Below are 24,594 nucleotides of genomic sequence, written 5' to 3'. Positions count from 1 at the left end.
ATGGTCTAGGCTACCACACAGCCGGGCTCTATGGTACAGCCTGTTGCTCCTAGGCTGCAAGTCTGTACAGCCTGTAACTGTGCTAAATACTGGAGGCCACTGTAATAGTGATATTTGTGTATCCATTTGTGTATCTAAATATATCTAAATAGAGAAAGGTACAGTAAAAATATGGTATAAAAGGTAAAAAATGGCACACTTGCATAGGGTACTTACCATGAATGGAGCTCGCAGGACTGGACGTTGCTCAGGGTGAGTCAGGGAGTGAGTGGGGCGTGAATGTGAAGGCCTGGGACGTGACTGTACACGGCTGTAGGTTTTATACACGCTGTACATCAGGCTACACTACATTTACATCTAAAAATACTTTTTCCTTCCATAATAAATTAACCTGAGCTAACTATAACTTCTTTACTTGATAAACTTTTCGATCTTTTTTCACTTTTTGGCTCTTTTGTAATAACACTTAGTTTAAAATACAAACACACTGTAATAACATTAGAACAACAGCTAAAACGTCACGGGGAAATAGAAAATTTTCAGCTCCATGATGATCGAGGCAACACCATTGTATATGGTCCGTCATTCACCAAAACGTCATTATCTGGAGCATAACTGTAGCAGGCATTTCAGATGGCCATACAAGTGACCTGGCAGGACCTCACTTCCTTCTCCCCTGCACACTTGCACTGTGGCAGGTCCCCACTCACATGCTTCCACCTGCAGGTGACTTGTGTCCCACAGGGAGCTTGACCACTGTGCTACCAGGAAGGACATAAAATCTCCTGGCAGGTAGAGCAGGGTCTGGGCTGCTTTGCTTTCCCTTCAGTCTTCCGTCCAGCCGTGAGCACACCAGCTCGCCTTGTCACGTATCTCTCATTGTGTTTGCTCTCAGTCCACCGAGTGGTGGACCTCCTGGTGGACCTGAGATCTGGATTCATTATTCACAGATAGTGTGATTGCCTGCTTTGAATTCATTGATTCACCTTGACCTTTCAATTCTGGAGACTCTGTCCCGATTTCCTAACTATAATTTGCCTAGTTCTCTAATCCCGATATTGTTCATCATTTTCCAAGCTCTGCTGCTAAATCCTAAGCCATCTCTACTATTCTCAGCCAGACGCGATGGCAAACAGAGCACACTACGTAGTGTTTAAATAGCTCCATAAAGCAGCACTCCAAATAAATACTTTCATCCACAAGGAAGCTTAGTGAGAAAGTATTAAATTCTTCAGTGGTAGTCTAGGCAACTCATAAACTTAAGCAGCTTATCTTAAAACAAGTCTGATTTGGTATAAATCAAAGGGTTTGCTTGTAGGCTCACTCGGAATTTATAATACAGAAGTTCATTTCATTAGCGAATCCAATCCCCATTGACCAGCTCAACCCAGGGAACTCATGGTTGCTTTTGGTTTTGTGTTATGTGTGTGGGGTTTTCTGTTGTTGTTGTTATGGGTGTTCTTCATGAGAGGACTTTTGTTAAGTTTAGAGAACACAACGGACTAGAATAAAATGGATTGTTGCCATAGCTACGCTGGAATACAGTTTCTAGAACCAGACATAGCTGTGGGCTTGTTGGAGTCCCGACCTTTGGACTCGGTGATGCCAAGATGCAGAGCACAGGGTGGGACCACACAGTACTGTCTCCCAGCTGGGTTCCTCGGATGGCGAGACTCCTTTTACAGCGCTGCGTCCCCTTTCCCCTTGAGAATAGCATTCTAAGACATTGGGACGAAAATGTAGCCTAGAAAAATGGCTTCCCGAAGTCATTAGCTCTCCAAAATTGCATCTGACCCACAGAAATTACACCGACCCCACCTACATTAGTAAGGCTATTCCATGCCCATTCATCAGCCTCCTGCATTGTCTTGTCAGTGTGTCATGTCTTCATTACCAAATAAGAAAGGGGGAGTAGGGCTAATGCTAATGTTCTTTCAGAAACCAAAACACAAGGAACCGTTAGGGAGCTTAAACTACTGCAGGGTGGATGTTGTGAAGGCGTGTCACCCAGGAGCCACAGGAAAAGTGACAAGCCTATGCTTTTATATAAAACACACACTTTCATTTATTCGGTATTCATTCCATTCCTATTAAGTGCAAGACACTGGTGATAAAAGTAAAGGTAAGATTGCTAAATTAGGAGTTTTAGAGAGAAAAAAGACTACTAGAAATGAGTAACTTTTTTTTTTTAAAGAAAACCCTCCGACATTATAAACAACATACGTATTAGAGCAAGCCTTTACTTGACATCATTTAGTTCAACTTCATTTGCTTATAACATTGATGAGCTCTTGTGGATATCAATTAGCCTATGGTAAAATTGGTTTCATTCTATGTCCTTTCTCTTGAAGTTACAGACCCTATCAATGACATTAAGTGAGAACTTACTTTACCTGCAGTCGAGTTTAGCCCTTGAGTCAAGGGCTAAAAGGAATTTAAGCTACAAGTAAAAACTAAGGGTACTTATCCCTATTTACCTCTTGTAGATTCCACTTGCCTTCCTTTATGCCTGGAGAAGCAATGTTAACTTCACCACTTCTAGACACTGATTTTCTAAGGTCTTGTCAGTTCCCACTTGGAGGAAAGTGTTAATTATCTCTCCACAACTCTCTTCTGAGCATTAACTCCTCTTAATCTTCTGTGAGAGGGAAGTGGTTCTCCAGCTCTTGCCCTTCTCATTAGAGACCCGTTTCTCAAGCAGGCAGACCCTTGTTTTTTTTTTCTGTGACTAGGACCCCCCATCTCACAACTCCACTCCTGACAGGCCCTAGATGATTGCTCTTTCAAGGGTCTGTAACTCCTGAAAAACAAACAAAAAACCAAAAAATAAAAGGAAGGCCTATATATGTTCACATAAGGCTGTGGTCACGTAAACATGTGTTGTAAAATATATGCTTGAAAACCATCCTTGGCCACTGAGTCCATAGGAACCAAATGATAAGAGATTAAGAAAAGAGGAGTTGGGGTCATTGACTTTCTCATTCAGAGCCTGGACTGATTGAATTCAGATGTCCCTGATTTTATTTCTACTGGGGTCTGGCATGTCTATGAGAACTTACTTTGGTAACCAGGGTAATTGATAGGATGACATCACTTTTACAGCCGTAGGACCACTTGTATAATGGTTTGTAGAGCTTGGGGGAAATATTTCTAAACATAGCTCTTGGCACGCAGCTCTGGAGAGCTTAAGCCAGAGGGCAGCTCCTGCCTCCCTCTACTTTCCCAGGACCCAAAATATTTTTATATACACAGCCAAGCATTTTTTAAAAAATGATTCTCCTACACCCAGATGACCAGAGTGCATTCCCTAGCATTTATATAAACGGGTCTCTCGGGTTCTCAGGTTGAGGCATGATGACGCAATGACGACTCTTTGTCAGAGCTGGGACATTTTCCAGACGCAGCTATGGGATTAAATGTGTTAGTGAGCAGTCCTGAAACGCCTTGAGATTTCAGAAGATTGTTTGGGTTTGGGTTTTGCATGTCGCCCACTCACTTTACCTTGCAAGTGTTATTTCTAAATATCCCTTTCCCAAAGAGCTGGCAGAGGGATTATAAAGTGACAAATGGGAACTTCCAAAAGGGTCTGGACTTTTGCCTCAGATGGTGGGCGTGAGTGTGTCAGGAGCAGAAGGAGTAGGAGGGGAGCTCTTAGCAAAGGAAGAGAAAATGCTGGGCTCTTCTGTGCTGTCTATCTCTCTTTCCCCAGAGTCTGTCTGTTGCCACATGCTTGCGGCTAAGTCAGGGGACGGCAGGCCAGCACCTGCAGGCCAGTCCTTTCTGCTTGCTGCCCACACCCAGCCTACCCAAAGGCCATGTGACAGAATTCAGTTAGGAAAGCAAGAATGCTACCACTTCATACCCACAAGAATGGCTAAAGTCAAAAAGATAGGCAACACCAGGGTTGGCAAGGATGTGGAGAACTTTGAACCCTCATACATTGCTGGTGGGAATGCAAAATGGTGTGGGGGCTATGGAAGTCAGTTTGGCAGTTCCTCAAAAGGCTAAACATGGAGTTATCATACAGCCCAGCAGTGCGACTCCCAGGTGTCTGCCCAAGAGAAATGAAAAAATTACACCCACCCAACACATATACATGAAGAACCATAGCAGCATTAGTCATACTAGCCTCAAAGTGGGAACAGCCTAGATGCCTACCACTGGATAAATGGATAAGCAAAGTGAGGCCTAGCTATGTAATGGATTTTTATTCAGCAAGAAAAAGAAATGAAGTGCTGATACTTACTACAATGTGAATGAACCTTGAAGACATTATGCTAATAGAAAGAAGCCAGTCCCAGAGATCACAGTGATATAAAATGTCTAGAATAAGCAAATCTACAGAGACAGAAAGTAAATTAGTGGCTGCCAGGGACTGGGGAGGGCGGGGAATGGGGAGAGGTCATGCCAGCAAATGGGTACAGCGTTCTTTTTGGGGGCAATGAAAATGTTCTAAATTTAGATTGTGATGATGGTTTTACAACCCTGTGAATATACTAAAAAAAAAAAAAAAAAACCCACTGAATTGTATGCTTTAAATGGACAAAGTGTACGGTATATAATTTATATCTCAATAAAATGTTTTTGTTTTTTTTAAGTACTAACAAAGAGTTATGGGCCACCTTCATTTCACGAATAAACTTCCAGCTCTCTGCCCCAGAGCAGCATTTGGTTACACATGGAGATTTAATAACAAATGCATTCAATGGATGGAAAGAACAAAATGTACAATAGATTTAAACCTAACCTTGGGTCCTATATTCGAGGTCAGAAGGAGAATGCAGAATTAAAATGTGAGTTAGTAGCTAAGAGCTGAAAAGCTCCACATGTGGCACAGAAAAGTTAACTACACACAAAACCCAAAAGGAATCTTCCTTCTACAAAGCCTGAAAATATGGTTGACGGGTGTTTCTGAACATACCCTGCTTTCTGCTCACTGTTGTGGATGTTTTTATTTTCTAGCACCTTCTCGGGCTCACTTTGCAGTAAGTGGTCTACTGATCCTCTTTAGTTCTTCCAAGAGAACAGCTGTGGCTGATAATAAGGCCTTTATTCTGGTTGAAATGTCTTGGTACTGGGCCTCAGTTGGACTGGGCTTTGATGTTGGAGAAGCTGCCCTTTACCTCCAGATTCTATCAGGGAAAGATTTAAAAAAAAAACACATTTAAGAGACTGTTTTTAAAAATGCTATTTGTACCTCACAGTAGCTGACTTCTTACAGCTGACGTTTCCTATATGGTAAAATAAAATCCGTAAATAATCACCAAATAATTAAGACAGGTTACCTTACATTGCATTTCTGAATATATCTCTTTGGTGACTATAAATATCCTTCTCCCTGGGTGTGTCTTTATGTGTTTGCAAGTTTTGTTGATAATTGCGCTGTGTTACTTGCAACTTAGAGTTTTTCCGAGTCCTTCTCGAGGCGGCGATTATGTCTGAAAACATCCCTAAAGTCAGGCAAAGGCATTTATGGCTTTAAAAATATATATTCTTCTGTCTTTACAAAAACAGTGAGTGAGAACCTAGGAGCAGGGACAGAAAACACAGTGACGTGGGCATGGAGACAGGGCAGGTGAACAGCTGGATGGGTGAGAGCAGCTGGAAGAGGTGGGTGGGGGCACAGGTGCCAGTCCGTGCCCTGCGTGCCCCCTCGTGCCATGCAAAGTCCCACTCCTCACTCCTGCCTTTGTGCTGGGCGGGAACTCCGGGCTTCACAATGCCGGCGGCCTCCCTCCAAGGTCAGCACCAGATTTAAAGTCCCCAGCCTAGGTCCCTTCCCCCATGTGGGACCCCAGCACCAAGACCTCAGCTCTGCTTGTAATGTCCCCCAGGGCATATGATCGGCAAACCCACAGCAACCGACCCAATCCTTGCCAGCTAACTCCATCCTTAGACTCTTTTTATCCTTTAAACATTAGCCAAAAAGTTCATGAAAAGAGGCGTGATAAGGTGATTGCCCTTAATTATATCTTCCAGGTATCCCAGTGGTGTTGCCCACCTGTTGGAGACCCAGGAAGTCCCTGAGTCATTACTCTTATGTTTTGTGATTAACTGCCTAAGTGGTGAACGGCCTAGAAAACCCCAAGTCTCTATGTCTTTCAAGGAAAGAATAAAGGAAGTGATTGAAAGGAGTTGGGAGTCAGTAAGACAAGTCCAGATCATTTATTTGCCTGGTGAGCCCTGCTCAGTGAGGTCCCGGCTCTATCACGATATGCATGTGGCCCGGGCAGGCCTCTCTGACCCTCTGCACGGTGGTTCACTCCTGTGTAACATGAAGGTACACACACACACACACACACACATGACACACACACAGCTGCACATACACATATACACAGACACACATGCAAACACACACACAACACACACAGTTACACATGCGACACACAGACAGATACACAGAGACACATATACACATAGACACACATATACATACACACAGATATACACAGACAGACACATATACAGACACACAGAGACACATATATACACACTCACACACACACATCTGCATCTAATTGCTCTGAGCATTGTAAATCCCTTTTAAAAGCAAGGGCAGCATGGTGGATGGTCATATGCTATTTGCATGCACAGCCTCTCTGATGCCATTGGGGAAGCTGCCCTGTGAAAGTCTGAATTAGCAACCTAAAGTCTAGGGCAGAATCAGAGGTGCGACTGTGGGCCAGCGAAACGACAGCATCCTCCTCCAGCGATGGGGCACAACCAGGCCCTGTCACCTGTGCTCTCCAGGGCTGGAAGATGTCTGCTGGTGCTGCCAGGCTCAGACTGCAGGCTCCAGAGCCGGTCTCTGCAAAGGATGTCCCCGTCCCCACGAATGGGAAAGACTTCAGGGCAGTTTGAGGAGGTGTCTCTGTTCTCAGGAATTAATACGTTGATATTCAGGCATGGTTTTAAAAAGCTTATCATGGCACCTTTAGACTTAAAACATTCCTGAATCATAAGTTAAATATAGATTTAACTTTACAAAAACGTTAAAGTCACATTATTTAATGTAGAGAGTAAACAGTGCCTTTAAAACTGTCCCTATCGATTCCATAATTACACTTTCTGGATAAGAGCCTGGTTCACAGCCAAAATCCTCAGAAGGGGGAGAGCATGCGCTGGGGGCACAGGCAAAGATATAACTGGTCTTCTTTTTTTTTTTTTTCCAAATACCAAAGCTAATGTTAATGGAACAGTTATTTTCCACAAACTGTTTTTAAATTTAGCTTCTTTCTATCTTCTTTTCATGTCTTTTCTTTCTTCTTCCTTTCTTTCTTAAATAAAACTATCTCTGCTGATGGGGGTATTTGTAGCACAGCAAGATTCCTTAGGATCCCCCCAGCTTCTATTACAGGTATATGGAAATAAAGAAATAATATACAGGAATGAAAGCATGCATAGTGTTGTACTCCACAGCTGTTACTCATGGAAAAATGATAAAATTCATCAAGGCAGAGTTTTAATGAACATTGTCTTCCCATTAAATTAATTCATGAATGAATCAATCCATAGCAGAAGGAGAAAAAGGATTAGGAGAAGATAATTTCAAGAAACACAAATTTTGCAATGATCCAAGAGTTTCATGTTATCAGTGGTAGGTAATGTCCTTGAATTTCATGATCATAAGTGCTCCGAAAGAAAAAAATAATAAAACCAGCTACATGCTACACCCTGTGTAATCCACTTTAAGTACATGACCTCATTTAATCCTCACAACAACGCTGTGAGGTCATATGATTCCTATCTTACAGATAAAGAAATAAATCAGAGAAGTAAATTAATTTGTCTAAGGTCACACAGTAAGTGGTAGGGCCAAATTCAAACTCAGGTATGTCTGACTTCAGGACATTCCAGGAGGTTAGTGAGTTATATGCTGTACTACTTTTCTGATGATATTAGAGGTTCAAGTTGAAGAGATGTGAATGAATGAATGAATGAATGAATGAATGAATGAAAAGAATATGCAAAAGATAGCTATGCCTCAGTAACTTCCATGGTTTTTCAGGGCCATGCAACCAAAATGCTATTAAGACTAAACATGCCCCTTCTCTTAACTGGCCAGGATGTGTTGTGACTGAACCTTTTCTACCTGTCGCCTCCCCTTCCTGCTCTTGAATCTGTTAAATTAGGATGCAGATGCCCTTATGAAACTCGGTTTAGAATAATGAAGCTCGAAACAACTGAGTTGACATCTCCAATAGCTGTCCCATGCTCAGGTGGGTGTCTTTCTTTGGGTCAAGGTTCGCAGAGGACTTCTCCAATATGTAATAAAGTCCCAAAAGCTTTTAGAGAAAACAACCTATCGTGGGGAAATGTGGGGTATGTTGCCTTTATCGCCTTTAATCTGCTTTCCTCCCAAATTGTGGAAGTTGATAAGTTTTCTTACTGCCCTTCTGATCTTAACCTCAACTTGGGAAATTTCCAAAGAAATTGCCTGGGTTTTTACAAACTGGCCCCAGAAATGGCCATTTCTCCAGGGTTGGTGTCAGATGGGGCTTTCTGCTTCACCCTGCAGACACTCTTTGGTCCTCTAAGTTTGAAAGAGTTAAGAGAATGGATGGAATGCGTCCGGAATGTTGGCCTGGAGGCTGGCTCTCTCCTCTTTGCTTCTCACCCTAGACGGACTCCCGGAGCCAGGAGAATTCACTGATGACTCTGGGTTCACGATCTTCCCTCCATGCGGCCCAAAAAGCCTGCTTTGTGTCCTGACAGTCCATGGAGAGGGATGGACGTGCAGTTATCTGCAGGGTGAGACTTGTTTTCACCTTGTCCCTGGAGAGTCCCCAGAGACAGGGAGAAAACATTTTGATTTAGGAGCTACTTGCTAATCCTTGTGGGAAAAGAGTCCCTAAAGATTAGTGGAGATGGTGGGGAGGGAAGGTAGGGGAGAGGAGAGCGGAACAGGAGGGAACAGAGTTATTTTGACTGCATTTTTCCTTCCCCTGATTAAATCTAGTGACATTTGAACTTTGCATTACTAAAAGAACCCAGCCCTGTATGTGGGGCCTGGGACCAGAGGGGAAAGGCGGGGCCTGAAGCCGGCATGGCTGCAGGGGCGCTTGGCACCCAGGACCTGCTCTGTAGCTGGGACCGGCTGGTGTGGGACCTCACTTGCCAGGCGCTGAGGACGTGCCGAGGGGGAAATCTCCTGCAGCTGATGCTGAAACCATGGTGCTTCTCCAGGGCTGTCTACCAGGTGGGACCTGCAGCTCCTCTTATATCTCTTTACAGCATGAGAAATGGGGGTAAATGGTGGGGAAACTGCTGTCACATGTGTAGGACTATGAAGCCTGTTAGAATAAATAGGGGGTGTGGTTGCATCCTCTTCGAGACACCAGGCATTGTGACAGGTGCTTTGTGAGCTTTATCTAAGTCAGTTTCCCAAACACCCCAATAAAGCAGGTACTTATGTCACCATTTTAGAGATGAGGTTATTGAAACTCAGAGAAGGACTGAAGTTGTTCAGTCACCCAGCTGATCAATGACAGAGCCCTGTGATTTAAACCCAAGTGTGTGTGTGTGTGTGTGTTTGTTTGTTTGTTTTCTGGCCCCAAAGATAAGAATGCTGTTTCCATGAGTTCATGTTCCTCTCACAAGAGATGCTGTTTTCTCCGTGTGTGTGTGTGTGTGTGTGTGTGTGTGTGTGTGTGTTGGGGTGGTGACAAGCTGGTAAGGGGCATGTGGCTGTGGAGACAGGCTGCAGGAGGAAGAGTGCTGAGCAACCACATGGCGTCTTTGTCCTCACCTCCCTGTCCCTTTGGTGGCGTACACAGCAGCCTCTGAAGTCAGACATTCACACAATCTCTTCTCAAATGTGGGAAAAAGAGAACATTTTCTGCAGAAAGGTGGCCCTTCTGAGTCAATTGGTTGGCCCTGCAGAGCGCTTAAAACAGAGGAGAAGGTTATCTGGTTTCCCCTTCCATCTGTCCAGACGGGAGTCATTTTGCCAGGGGGACTTGCATCCTGACAGCCCCAGCCCAGCCTGAGAGAAGGAGCCAGACGGACTGAGGGGGGCCTGGAGGCAAAGCAGCCAGGGCACAGCCCTTCCCTGACCTGGTTCTTCAAGGGGTGTGACCAGCTCTTCCTCAGTTGACAGTGTTTTGTAACCTAGTGTGTTTCACTAAGTCATCTTGAGTGGTTTTGGCCCTCTGTCCTTGTTAGCTGGCTCTCCACACGGCTTGGAACCAAGCAGGCACAGCTGGCCTTTGTATTTTTAGGCGTAGTTTGGCGGTGCATAATCCCTTAATGAGCTGTAATGACTAAACAATGCAGGACCGTGTAGCCATCCTTCCCCCACCCTTCCTCGTGGAATGTCTGGGCTTGCACTGAAGTGACAGCTCCTTGGAAGATGTGCCCAAGAGCCCTGGGTTGATTTCACAGAGGGGCAAAGCCCTCCTGGGACCCCTTCAGGGTCCCTGCTCCTGCTTCTTCATCTGCCCACAGGCAGAGGGAGTGAAGCTCTTTCAGGTGTTTTCTGGAATCGAGATTTTTTTCCCCCCAGAATTCTTGTGTTTGAAGGGTACATACCTCTAGTTTGACTATTAAAAGCAAACATGTCTGTAATCGATCGTATAGAAAAAATTGAGAGAAATCTTCCCAAATTTGACAGCAATCAGAAAAATGTATACGATATTTCCAATGACGAGATGTGAATCTGAAAGAATTCTGGAAAAGAAATCTCCCAGATGGAAGAGTCAGTCAGTCACATGGTTGGTGGGTCCATTTGACTTAGAGTCAAATCGCAAGCAGCGTGGTGTTTGGGAGTAATTTCTTAGTCCAGATAATTCTGTCTTCTTAGCTGTTGCTGGGATTGCAAATGAGTTTGGGAGCCTGGCTTCTTACCTCATCTCCCACTTTCTGTTTATCTCCTGTTTGCCTTCTCTCTTGTCTCCACTAGTGATATAAAAACCAGGACTCTAAATCGAGGAAGCAGGGTGGACTAGCCCCCCTCCGGGGGCTTTTTCAGGACTTCCCTTGATATTATAAGTGCACTGAAGAGAAAGAACATTGAATTGTTTCCACCAGGCTCTGGGGGAAAAATTTGTTTCTGCTCAACCTCTATTCAGTCCCTCAGACACTCGCTGAGCAGCAGTTGTCGCCTGGCCCTGGCTTTCTCCCTGAGAGAGTGGGGGTAATAGCTTCACAGCAGTGTAAGAATTAAACAACGGCACATGTGTGAAAGTGTGCTGCAACTACGCGAGTATGTATGAATGGCAAATGTTTTTTAATATGTTGTATTCTTACATTTTCTATCTTGGGCAAAGTTCACCAAGCGTGCCTTTATTTATCAGTGAGTGATAAGGGGACTAATAGCTATTTTTATATATTTTGTTCAGGCCGTTGTCTAGGAAAAACTCTGTGTGCCCCTTTACTCTCACGCTACTCCCACCCACAACACTGTGACACCACATGTGGGGGTTTTCCACGCCAAGCAATTCTGACACTAACCAGAGTTAGTGCAGACCCCACAGGTGAAGGGCTGGGTCCCACAAGCCTGCCCCCACTTCAGACAGTGACTGCAAGTAGTAGGTTCCCAGGTTACCCACACCTTTTGTCCAACGTGTCTACAAATCGTAGGTTCCCATGACCTCCCTCTTTAGATTTCATCCTTTCCCAGAGAGGCTCCCAGAACGCAGGGAAGCGCTTACACTGACCACTTTTATTATATGATAAAGGACACAGATGGACAGCCTGATGAAGAGATACATAGGGTGAGGTCTGGGAGGGTCCCGAGTGCATCAGCCTCTGTCCCCAGGGAGTTCAGGACTGACTATCACCCTCCTGACATATAGATGTGTTCGTCAGCCTGGTGAAAAGCTCTCCGAAACCCGTACTTTGGGGATTTTTATGGAAGCTTCTTCAAGTAAGCATGATCGATCAGTAACTAATCCCCAGCCCCTTTCCCGTTCCGGGAGGATGGCTTTAAGTTCCAAGCTTCTAATCATGGATTGGTTTTTTTCGGTGACCAGCCCCCATTCAGGAGTCCAACCAATATCATGTCACTCAAACAAAAGCCATTCCTATCACTCAGAAAATTCCAAGGGATTTAGGAGCTCTGTGTCAGGAGCCAGGGTCAAAGACCAAATATTAGAACAAAAGGTATTCCCGATGCTCTTATCACTTAGGAAATTGCAAGGGTTTCAGGAGCTCTGTTCCCGGGACAGGGGTCAGAGATTGAGAATATAGTTTTTCTGTTATTTCATAGATTTCATGGTTTACACTCTCTCCATTGGCTGAAGTGGTGTCTGTCAAACACTGGCTGGACTTTAAATCCATCTGGGGACTTTTGTTTGTTTTTGTTTTTGTTTTGTTTGTTGGTTTGTTTTTTGTTTTTTCAACTGGGGACTTTTATTGCCACCCATGCCCAGGCCTGACTCCCAGAGATTCTTATTTAATTGATCGGGGATCTGCATATTGGTGTGTTGTGAAAGCTTCCCGGGTGATGCTAACGAGCAGTCCATCTGGAGAGAGTCTGAGCCGAAGGAGGCTCATTCTACTGTCAGCGGTCAGCAGGTACTTTTAAAAAAAAAACCCAATAGGCAGCATTAGAATCACTGGGGACCACTTTAAAAATATATATGTATTAATGTCATGAGCCCCACCTTACACTTAATGATGAAAAATGTCTGAGGGCATAGCCTGGCAATCTGCATTCTTAGCACGTGACTCATGATATGAGTAGGAACCGCTAATAGAAGACAAAAACTATTAGGTGGGCCCTGGAAACTAAGGCTCAGAGGTAATGACTTGACAAGCTCATCATGAGGATTAACTCAGAAGCACTCAATCAGTGGTAGCTGCTTTTCCGATCCTTGCAAGAACGAACATGTTTACCGCAAACCACAAAGACGGTGAGATTTGTTACTCAGATTGGCAGCGACCTTCTCCAGAACAGGATTCAGCTGCAGCTCCGGAGGGAAACTGTCCTCATTTCCAGACCCCGGTCACAGTCCCCAGACAGTGGCTGTGGTGTGCTGCAGCATTGCAGACAGCTCCCAGCTCTTTTCTGCAGGATCCTTGGTCTGTCTGAAGGGCCTCTTCCTCAGGACGTCCTGATGACGTTTCTCTCCCAGACCAAGGTTAATTATGCAGCCTGAAACCCCCATAATCACGGGGCAGTTTTAAAGGGAGAAACATATATATGTGGTGCCAAAAAAATGCATACACATTTTAAGAAAGGAAAACGGTATTAAAATTTTAATACTCCATATATACCAATAACACAAGATGAATACAAGTCCCGTTTGACGTCTGCAATTACAAGAGGTGCTCAAAGTGTTACCATCAGCATCCAGACACTTCTGATTACGGTGAACTACTGCTTGTGCAACATTGACCAAAGTGTCCACTGGTATACATTTTTTTGGCACCCCTGGTATATACAAATTTAGGTGTGCAAGGAAGATTACAGCACATTACAGATGTAAGAAAGCTGACAAACCTCACAAGCATACGAAATCCAGAAAAATCACACAAGTTTACTAATCAGTTGCCAAACACATCTCTTAATACTTTTTCTTCCCTATTTATTTTGGTTGCCTACTCTTTGATCTCTTCAAATGATTTTGTAATATTTTCTGTAGAGAGACAAGAAGATAAGTTGGCCTTTCCTCTAGCATAGCTGATCAAAATTTGTCCTTTCAATAGTGTTAATTTAGAAAAGTTTCTTTCAGCGTCCCAGCTGGTCATTGGAAATATTATGTGATTTTTTAAAGTTGTTGTCAAATTAGGAAAGCCTTCTCTCGTGCTTCTTTTGTATATTATGTATTACTGAACAAACGTGCTGTTTATAGTAAAAGTACAGGCATGTATCCTCTAACCACCGGAATTCTGGAAAAATTCACTTGCATTCTATTTCTTTTGATAAAGAAAAAAATTACATGGTGCTTTTATAATGGTATGTTGTATATTTATGTACTCCTGACAGGGGACAAGCTTCCCCTTTCGACTGGGGATTATGAGAACTGAACCCTCTACTTATAATATTACCGTCTGATACTTAGAAGATTTCTCCACTGACTACCTTCTGGCTCCTAGCATTTTCAACCTTATTCCTCCTATGTAGATGCCACATAGCTCCATAGCTAGGCGCTGTGAGCTGTAGCGATACCTGGTTAAGATCTCGCCCCCTACTTTCATGGACAACTTTTGGGTGAGGGGGTCTGACTGGAAGCCATGCCTACACTGGTACAACTCATTTCTGTCTTTTCATAGATGGAAGTGACTGTGAACCTCAAAAACACATCCCAACAAACCCAAAGTACATGCATCCAAACTCAACTTCCCCTTATCAGAATTCCGAAAAATGCCCACGGCCATTCCAATGCCACCTGATCAAAAGGGAAAGTTTAACAGAGGGGAAGTTACGGTGGAAAGAGACATTAGTCACAACTGAAGTGGAAGCTTCACAGAGCATCCAGCTTTGTACCCTCCCACCCCACCCCACCCCACCCCCCGTCGTCTCGTCATCTCTGGTTGTACAGTATGAACTACAGGAAAAATAAAATAAATAAGACCAACAACCAGAATTACTGCCATGCCATAAATTGCTTCTGGCCCCAAAGATGCAGAACATGTGTATGGCATATGGAAGCCTGTTTTAGATTATTATTTTTCTAAGTTGGATGTCATTAGTTATTTTTTTTTACTTTTTAATTTTTGGTCCACTTGCTTAAATTGCACACTTCATGAGAGTTGTCCACGTTGTGTTTTATTTTCTAATACCTGCTGGACAAAACACAAAAGATGCAGAATACCTGGTCTTCCTGATTTTAGGATGCAAGCTTTATAGGAGAAGCCAAGAGAGGGACAGCGTCCCAGGCACCTCCCCATGTTCCTCCAAGAAGTGTGGTTTATTACACCGTTTTTAAAATCAGCCATGGTTCACCAATCACTGCTGCTTCTAGAAGGAAATATGGACCAGTAGCTACAGGGACCATCCAAGTGTCAGGAATTTGGGGAGAGTCCTTTTGAGACTTTATATATAGCAGTTCTAACCCAATGCTCTTACAGTAACCCTTGGTGGTCCACAGAGCCAGACCTGCAATGACCTATATCTACCATATTTTCTACAAACACTTTAAGAAAAACAAGACAACAAGTGAGCTAACCTATGAGATCGCCTTGTCATTCCGGGAGGGGGTTTGTCGTCCCAGAGAAAGGTGTGTGTGTTTTCTTCTTAGTAGAAATTGTGCTTCTATACTGAGAGGTTCTAGAACCGTGATCTATTTTGCAAATGCAACTGTATCAATTAGCTGCATGATTAGTTACAACGACGCTGGTAAATTCTCCTAATGATGAGAAACTCCTCTAAAACGAGTTTGAGTTTTCAATGATTCATTTGCATCCTCTTAAACAACTAGTACAACCAGTCTGGGACGGATGGATTATGCCATGATTCAAACAAACGTTCCCACATGTGGAAAGTTAGGCTTTGATTCTCAATTTGCTATTTTTGCTGTTCCCCTTTCATCATTTCGTTATGGCGATGTATGTTTTCAAAGGGCTGTGCCCTTTGTATTATTTAATGCCTGCATATGGTATGGGGCTTAGACTTTTCTCCAATGATCCACAACATGTGTTATGGTTAAAGGAGGGAAAAAAGGCTTGCACTAAGAAGAACAATTAGCGAATTTATTAGATTTGTTTGTAACTTTTGTCAAGTGTGTGCGCTTGTTTGTTTGAACCTTTTCTGGCAGTCATTAGGGCTGTTGGTGTCCATCAGTAAAGGATGATGTGTTTGCATTCCCACCAGTGTGCTAGAATGTCACACAGCCTGCTTGTCACAGTATTTTCTTACGTTGATGCAGAATCACATCTTTGCAATAGGATTGGAAGCAAAACTCATTCTTGAATTTTCTAATTGCTCTTCTTTGATGTGGACAGTATTTGCAAACAATGTAAGAGCTCTGTTTTTATGTTGCTCATAAAATATGTTTGAGTCTGACATGTGGTATGTTTTCATCCTCCTTGAAAGCACTTTCCTGGTTCCAGTGAGAAAATAATACTATTGGATGTTTAAAGTTCACTGTCAGTTACATCAACCATCTCTCACGTTAGGTCAGTTCTTCCCAACATATGCTAGTCGACTTTCAAAGCATTGTGAAAATCAAGTCCGCGTTTTAGCTTTTGACCAACATCAAACTACCTTTGAATAATGAGGGCATCTAAATTTCTACTTAGGTGGGGTCTGGAGATAGTAATCCCATTGGAAGGGGTGTAGTCAGTTTTTTACTTAAATTGTATGTTTGTTTGGTGGGGGATCTCTTGGGATGGGGCTGACGGAGAATATGGGAAACCTAATTTCTCTGCCATTGTCTTAAAAAAAAAAAAAAAAAAGATATTTAACTAGATGGAGAGTCTTTGCCTAACAGCCTCGAAATGTCCTATTCTTCACAAAGTGGTGTGATTTCAAAATCCCATCAATTGAGAGACAACTTTTCATGCATCCTAACTTCAAGAAAAACATACCTGCATTTCTTCTTAGAGTTCACAGAGTGCTTTCAAATGCATTTTCTTACTTTTGGTTCTCGATACCCCTGGGGAGGGTTATAAATGAGGACACTGCACTGGGCTCTGAGAATCTCGTGGCTGGCCTCCTATGGGGAAGAATCTCGGCAGCCATGCCATCAGCATTTATTGGGGGGGACAATCAGTGAGATACGTGCCAGGAGATTTGGAGTAGGCCCTGTCAACAGACTCACTTGGGAGAAGTTGGCTCGCGGCAGATGCTGACATCAAGTATTCTAAATTATATTTCTAGCTTTCATAATGAAGTAGGGTGCGGCATATTCCTGCCTCAGCTTCCCCATTAATTCAACGAAGCTTCGTTCATCCTTTCCCTCACTCATTTATTCATTCATGTGTTTGTTCATTCATCTAACAAATGATGAATGAACAGCTGCCATGTGCCAGACAGGTATTGTGCTCGGTTCTGGAGATGGGATGGTGCACAAAACCAAACATGATTCCATATTCTTATAGAGGGTACATCCCAATGGTGGAGACCTGACAATCATTCATTTGCTCAACAGCGCTAACACAGTAATTACACAGACTCATGTAAAATTAAAATGAGGTGTCAGTGCTTTGAGGACAAGGTACCTGGTGGCCTAAAAGGGTGTAACAGGGGAACTTACCTGTTTTGAGATAAGGGAAAGCTTATAACAGGGAAGGCTTCCTGAGGAGGTATTTCATGAGCAGCGATCGTTAATCAGGCAGAGGGAGTGAAAGGGGGTTGGGCAGGAATAACAGCGTGCCAACCCACAGTTGCTACAGCAGATGGGAAGACAAGAATACTGAGTTGGTTGGGCCTACCAATTAGGTATCCTTATTTAATAGGCGTAATGTGTTTTATATCATTTCTAAAAATGGTGGTCATACTGCCTGACCCCTGGACGCTCTTCACTAAGCGTTGTCCTAACCCCTCACTGGACCTTGTGAAAACCAGCTGGCCTATTTTGGAAACCTCACCAACCAGCCTCAGCTGGAAAATGTCTTCATTCCCAAGGGTATGAGCTCATTACCACACCAGATGGGTCCCCAATAAATGATGATTCTGCAAGCTGATTATTTTCATGTCATGCTGACTCCTTTTGGAAGATGGAAACGGGATATGGAGCCTCTATCATCTTTCTGAGTTAGAGGAGAGTATCCTCATGGCCTCACATCCTGCAGATGGATAGAATGAGAGAAAACATGCAGTTTAGAACTAGGTGGCAATTCTAGCATAAGGGTCCATTAGCAATCACTTTTTAACTGTGGATAATTGATTCATTTTTATTGTAGAGTGCCTCAATTAAAGTAACTTGAGCTTCCTCAGTGATACCTTAGAAATCTCCATGACTTGCATAACAGAAATGTATTTCTCACTCATAGTAAGTCCAGCAATATTCTGGTTTGTAGACAGCTTCCCACAGGATCATTCAGGGTTATCTTGTGACTCTACCCTCCTCTGAGGTCCCAGCAGCATGTTCATTGAGTAAAAGAAGACAGAGAAGGGAAGCACCCTTAAGAATTTTTATGGGTCTTCCCTTCTACTCGCATCCCATTGGCCAGAATGTGATCACATGGTCGCCCCCAACACCAAGGCCACTGGGAAGAGCCAGTGGATGAGTAGTTGGCATTCCTATCACAGAAAGTCAGCTGAGCCTGGGGTAAGGGCGTGTGCCCCGGACTCAGTGAATTAGGTATAAGTCCCAATTCCCAGACCAAATCTTCTCATCTATAAAATGGAACTAAGAACTCTACTCACTACATAGTGTTATCTTTAAATTGAATGATACATTATACGTAAAATACTTAGACCAAGCCTGATAAATAGTGCATGCTCAATAAATGTTAAGCCTTCATTATCAATGTATTCATTTGCTACCAAGTAAAAGCAAATATAATCCTTTTATATCATTTCACCTCAGAAATGAGTGCAGATACAAAACAATATTCTCAAAGAAGGAAAAAAAGCCCTCGGTTATCAAACTTTGGATAGAATTATTATTTCTGAGCCTCCTTTAGGTTTCCAGGAAAATTTAAGGAAGTTTTTCACAGCTTTATCAGGAAATAAGCAAGCTGCGACCCAAGATTCTAAGTCACCAATTTTTGGTGTCGTAGGTAGCAGATGCCTTGGGGACTCAGCTGAAAGAAAGTCACAAGATGAGTGGTTCCTAGAAATCTAAAGGGCCCTGTGTTCTCTCCTTCCTGCGAGCCTGATCCAAGCGCGGGGGCTGCCTCTCCCACACCACGCAGCTCTGTTTGTGCTTCCTTAAGCGAGCATTTTGTTTGTGATTTCCCTGTTCTGGGGCTTTCCCACAGCATCTACTGGTCTGGGCCAAATAACCTGCAGTTTGTTTTCTCTCTTGGCCAAGTTTACAGCGCAAGGCACCCGCAAGCATTTTCTGAAAAATAGGAAGTGCTTGTTGATAGTCAGCCCTGGGGGGCAAATTGTAGCTGACACCTCGTTTAAGGGCTCAAATCCAGGCCAGGAAGCAGAAGGACTGAAGAGCCAGCTCTCACTGTGTACTCCAGGGGAGGTATCGAGGATGCAGATGAGGGTGGTGTGGCCTCCTTTTAACAACTGATGTTATATTTAGTTCGCCTCCCGTGCCCATGAGGCCTTAGGTAAACCCTTGGGAAAAATTGGCTCAGCTGTTGTGATACAACTTAGCCTTCCTCTAACAGATCTCCACAGGATATTCAGAGCCTATCACCTGAGGACGTCAAATCTTAACAAAAATCACAGCTTTTGAACACAAATAGACATTATCTGATAACCACTGGAGGGAGGGGGGTGCTGAGAAGAAGGGATTCTGAGAATTCCAGCCAAAGCTGTCCAGTAAAATTCCCACATTTAAGCCACTTTATAAAATAAAATACTTGGAGTGCTGGAGAATCTTGTGAACTCATAGGGTAATAATCCCTTCTCTTCAGTCAAGTCCACATCTCAACCTCCCAAGGAAATTACTTGTCTAGACTGGTTATAACTATAAATTGTCAAGTAAATTAAAGATGTTTATTTAGTTCTGTTTCAAGTTCTTTATCTGTGCATGAGTTCTCCTGATGATCCCATGAGGTAGCAACTATGATTACCCATTTTACAGATAAGAAAATGGAGGTTAGGTCACCCAGCCCAAGATCACAAAGCTGGGAAGAAACAAACAGACCAGATTTGAGCCTGTTCTTCATTGCTCTGTCTAGTAACTGTAGAAAACACCGGTTCTCACCATGCAGCGCAGCGTTCATGGTCTACCAACAGGAGGGCTTCCGGTGCCCACCCTTGGCTAGGACAGCCATCTAAGCATAGCCTCTCTCTCACCCCAGTCATGATGAGTTTCCGGTCAGCACTCGCTGTCATGTTTAGTAATCCTTAAAATACAGTCATCGGGTTGCCTTTCTCTTCTTCTAAAATGATCTGTCTGCCGTTTCTTTGTTGTGTTTGGGATTGAAGGATAAAAACAGAGGTGTTTCCCACATCCTTCTGGGGCAATGCTCAACTTCTGGCTTTAAGCATAGATTCTGTTACTTTGGTCTTAGTTAAAGGTTCTTGATAATAATAGTGGACATGTATTTAAGGCTCAATATATGTGCATATATATATATATTTAATCGTCAAGGTAACCAGAGGAGGGAGGTACCATTATTATGGTCCAGTTTTATACACGAGGGAACTGAGTCACAGGGAACTCTAAATCACTTGTCAAAGATTCAAACCCAGTCAGTCTGACTTCAGAGTTCAGGGTTTGAAGTACGAGGCAATATGGCCGGTCCTCGGGGTCCAGTGTGTGAACCTGCTGACGGCACAGCTGTTTCCCTGGAGTCCTTACATCATCTCATTCTTCCTTCTGTTCTGATGGCCTGCCCACCATTTCTACAGCCATGTTAGCTGTAAATTCAGGTGTCCCTGTCTTGTCTCATTGTTGTTTGAATCAGTCACCAAGTATTTCTTGATGGGAGCGGGGTGGCATGGTACTTATGGAATCCTTTAGCTCTAGGACCAAGTCTCAATTCCAGCACCTACTAGTTGTGTGACCATGACATTGTTACTGGACTTCAGTTTCTGCCATTGTAAATTGGGGATAAATAAGACCTCAAAATTTCGTTGTAATGAGTGAGCTATTGCATGTAACGCTCTTCGCATCGTTCTGGTCGACAGTGTCTGGCTGGGGAAACTTGCCCCTTCAGTACTTCTGGCTGGTTGGATAATTCAAATGACAGCAGATTAACAGGAGAAAATCAAATTTGAATACATGCATCTGAGGAATTCACATAAACATGGAAATTCCAAAGACTGTGAGGCAAAATGTGATATACATGTCATTTTGGATGAAGGAGGGGACGTAGGCAATTCACAGGTAGAAGAGGAAGAGCAAACCTTTGGTAAACAAATTCTTACAGGGCCATCCAGAAACAGTGGGACACAAAGGGAAATCTAGCAAATGGATTTTTGCTTGGATCCTCCGTCTGACACACCTAATTCATATGTGCTAAGTTTCTTTTCCTGAAGCAGCTTTTTCTATCTGAACAGCTTTAGATAGGAGAGGGGGACGTAAAAGAAACTCTCCTTGAGTTTATTGGGCTTTAATTTTGTTCCCAGTGTCAAATAATCTACACACCAGGGTGGTACCTTCTGGGGAGACTGTTCCTAATCCCACCGCCCGCAAAAGTAAGGATGCAAGAAAAGGTGGTTGTTGCTGCTGTTAACATTACTGCTTTACATTTCAAGCAACACACACTGCTCAGTTCCGTGCCAGTCAATGTGCAGATACTGAGAGAAAGAAGGGAATAAGGTACTCGCTACAACTCTCAATGCGACTGGTAAATCAGGCAGGGAGTTAGCACAAGGTAACTAGCATGCATAGCAGTAGCCTGTAGAGGTTAAGGGAGAAGTTCCAGCAGCAAATGTTGGATTTCAGAGGAGGAAGGAACAAGTACTCAGCAGGATTCAGAGGAAGATGAAGAACAGACAGGATTTCTTTAGGCCGTAGGAAAGGGAAGGGTTTCCATATAGGAAATACATTGCCAGCAAAGGAAAAGGTGTGGGAGGAAAAACATACAATGTGTCCCTAGTTACCATATATGATCAACTTTCTAAGTGGCTGACAGTACAGAGGGAGAGAGAGAGAATTGGGGGCGAAAGAGACACAAGGACAAAAATAGAAATGAATGGAATGGGGAACTGAAGGCAGATAAAAGCTAGTGATTGGCTCATCCTGATTAATATCGCAGCCAGAAATAGAACCAAGGATTCCCAGTTCCCACTAGACTCTCAATGGGAGACATCGCGCTTTCCCCAGGAAAGGAAGAGTTACGCTACCTCCTTTGTGTTTGGACTCTGCTTATGACAAAGGACAAACCAAAAACAAGTGGTGAGATTCATCAACATAAGAATCCCACACTTGGGCAGTGTAACCTCTGAAAGGGACCTCCTTATTCATTTCATCTTTCAGCTTCAAGGCAGTCTCCTTCCCACACACGTCTGAGCAGAGCGAGAGCCATCCATCTGCCAGAGAGAAGGTCGAGCGTGTTGTCAATAACCAGTTTGGGTTACCCTCAGGTTCAAAGCCTGCAATTCCTTCCGTGACTTTCTAAGCCAGTTATTTAACAAGAATGTTCTGGAGAAGCAGACACTGGGTTCTCAGGTGTGAGGAGGTGACCCAGGTTGGGGGCGGGGCGGGGGGTGGGGCAAAGGGAGCATCAGAACTGAATGTGGAACCTACTGTACACCTCAGTGTTCAGAACTGCTCGGCGCCTCCTGCTCTCTGCCCTCCCAGGTCCTGCTGAGGGCGGAGACCCGGGAGCAGCCATTTCTGTCTCCTCATCCAGCCTTGTGCTGTTCTCCTGGGGCTTACTGTGGCTCCAAAATTCAAGTCAGTGCCTTTGAATCTTAAAACCTACCCCTAACTCAACTTGCAGCTTTCTGTGCCACGGCGAAAACTAGCCAGACATACATCCACAATTATTTTCTCTTTCCTCAGCTAGTAATTTTCTTTTTTCCCCCATTTTTATTGAGATGTAATTGACATACATCACGGTATAAGTTTAAGGTGTATAGCAGGATGATTTGCCACACACACACGCACACACACACACACACACACACACACAGAGGTGATTACCACAGGACGTTTAGTTAACATCTACCATCTCATACAGATACAAAAAATGAAACAAAAATATGGTTTTTCCTTGTGATGACAGCTCTTGAGATTTGCTGTCTTAACCTGACTATGCACCATACAGCGGCGTTAGCTATATTCTCCATGCTGTCATTACATCCCTAGTACTCATTGCTCTTATAAACGGAACTTTGTACCTTTTTTCCCCCCTTTCTTCTGCCTACCCATCCCATCACTCTGGTTCAAGCCAGTTGTTTCTCAGTCTAGTTGTGTAGGACACAGCTCCCTGGCCCATGCTGGTATTATGAGCCTTGCGCTCCCCCGGCTGAGGCAGTCGGTCGCCGGTCGTCGGTCGGCTGCTCACAGCAGCTCACGGCAGCTCTTGCCGGCTGCTGGCCACTCACGATGGCTGCCAGCCACTCATGGCAGCTCACGGTAGCCCGTGACAGCACTCAGCAGCCTTCGGCAGCACACAGTAGCCTGCAGCAGCACACGGCAGCTTACACCAAGCTCCCGCTGTTCATGGCAGCCCAGCTCCAGGGAGAGCTGTTGTTCACAATCTTAGCTGTAGAGGGCGCATCTCACTGGCCTATACGTGAATCGAACTGGCAACCTCGGGGTTAGGAGCACAGCACTCCAATTACCTGAGCCACCGGGCCAGCCCTGTACCTTTTGACCACCTTCATCCAGTGTCCCCTTCTCCCACCCCCATCTCTGATAACCACAAATCTGATCTCTTCTTCTGTGCCTTTGCCTCATTTGTTATTTCTATTACTATTAGTTTTTTAGATTTCACATATAAGAGAGATCGTAACATTTGCCTTTCTCTGTCTGACTTACCTTACTTAGCATAGTGTTCTCAAAGTCCATCCATGTTGTCACAAATGTCAGGATTTCCTTCTTTTTTATGGCTGAGTAGTATTCCATTGTGTATATACACCACCTTTTCTTTATCGGTTCACTGGTCAATGGACATGTAGGTTGTTTCCATGTCTTGTCTATTGTGACTAATGCTGCGTTGAGTATGGGGGTGCAGCTACTGATTTCAGGTTGCATCATGGCATATATGGGATGAGCAGAGACTTTGGTGTCAGATGGATACAGGTCCAATTACCTTTCTCCACCAAATACAGGTCCATCATCTACCTGTTGCATACACTTGGCAAGCTACTTAGTTATGAGGAGCCTGTTTCCCTTTCTGTAAAATGGGGTGAAAATAAATTTCTTATAAAATTGTTTTGAGGCTATGCTATCCTACATAAAGCACGCAGCATAGGATATAGCACAGCCAAGGTACTCAATAAATGGTAGTATTAATAGTTTCATTGTTAATCCTGTATTCATCATTTAAGCACTCCTGGAAGTTTAGCTTTGCTAGGAAGACACTTTGCAGCAGCTTTAGAGATGAATTGGAAAGGGCTTAAAATACAGACAACCTTGGTATTTTTCACATGCGTTACCAATTTCAAACCAAGGGTGGGAGAGCCTGGAAGACAGAAATATTCTCGATACATAGTGCTTTATGTATAAGGACAATGTCTCCTCCCCTCCCAGTATTGACTACTAATCAACCCCCACCTCCCCTCACACGGTGCTGGTCTGAAAGGCTGAGGATCTCCACATATGGAACGCAGTTTCTCTGTAGGCCCTTTAATACTAGAAATTCCAAAACAAAAGAGACCCTGGCAGGGTACTGGCTCCACGTTGACAAATCAGCCTGCCATCAGGCGCCACCTCAGGTATTACAATGTGCTTTTAATTAAGGAGGGAACAGCAACCCTAGACTTCAAAGGTTAGCTCCTCGCCCTGTGCAAAATCCCGGGGGCTAATAGTCCCACTCTGCAGAATGGGGATACCTAGAGCCCGAAAGAACCTCTCTGCTCCTGCTGTATTGTCATCCTTCTTGGTGCATTGACACCTCAGTAACTTGGCTTAGGAGTACGATGGATCATCCATTAAATGGCATTTAATAGAATTA

General features: G+C 43.8%; 1 protein-coding gene across 9 annotated transcripts in view; it reads left to right on the top strand.

The window, feature by feature from the left end:
- Positions 1-24,594, top strand: part of FRMD4A (FERM domain containing 4A) — a 565,649-nt gene that overhangs the window by 279,764 nt on the left and 261,291 nt on the right. For 2 of the 9 annotated variants that reach the window (XM_074324778.1, XM_074324779.1), the window contains exon 1: positions 9,035-9,202. The exons of the other annotated variants lie outside the window; for them this stretch is intronic. In XM_074324778.1, coding sequence (XP_074180879.1) covers positions 9,050-9,202 — 153 coding nt within the window. In that variant the 5' untranslated portion in view covers positions 9,035-9,049. Of the gene's footprint in view, positions 1-9,034; positions 9,203-24,594 lie in introns of those variants that run through there. 9 annotated transcript variants of the gene reach the window in all.

The sequence above is a fragment of the Rhinolophus sinicus genome, linkage group LG02, assembly GCF_036562045.2.
Source record: "Rhinolophus sinicus isolate RSC01 linkage group LG02, ASM3656204v1, whole genome shotgun sequence".
Classification (NCBI taxonomy): Eukaryota; Metazoa; Chordata; class Mammalia; order Chiroptera; family Rhinolophidae; genus Rhinolophus; species Rhinolophus sinicus.
This window is presented reverse-complemented; position numbering and strand designations above follow the sequence as displayed.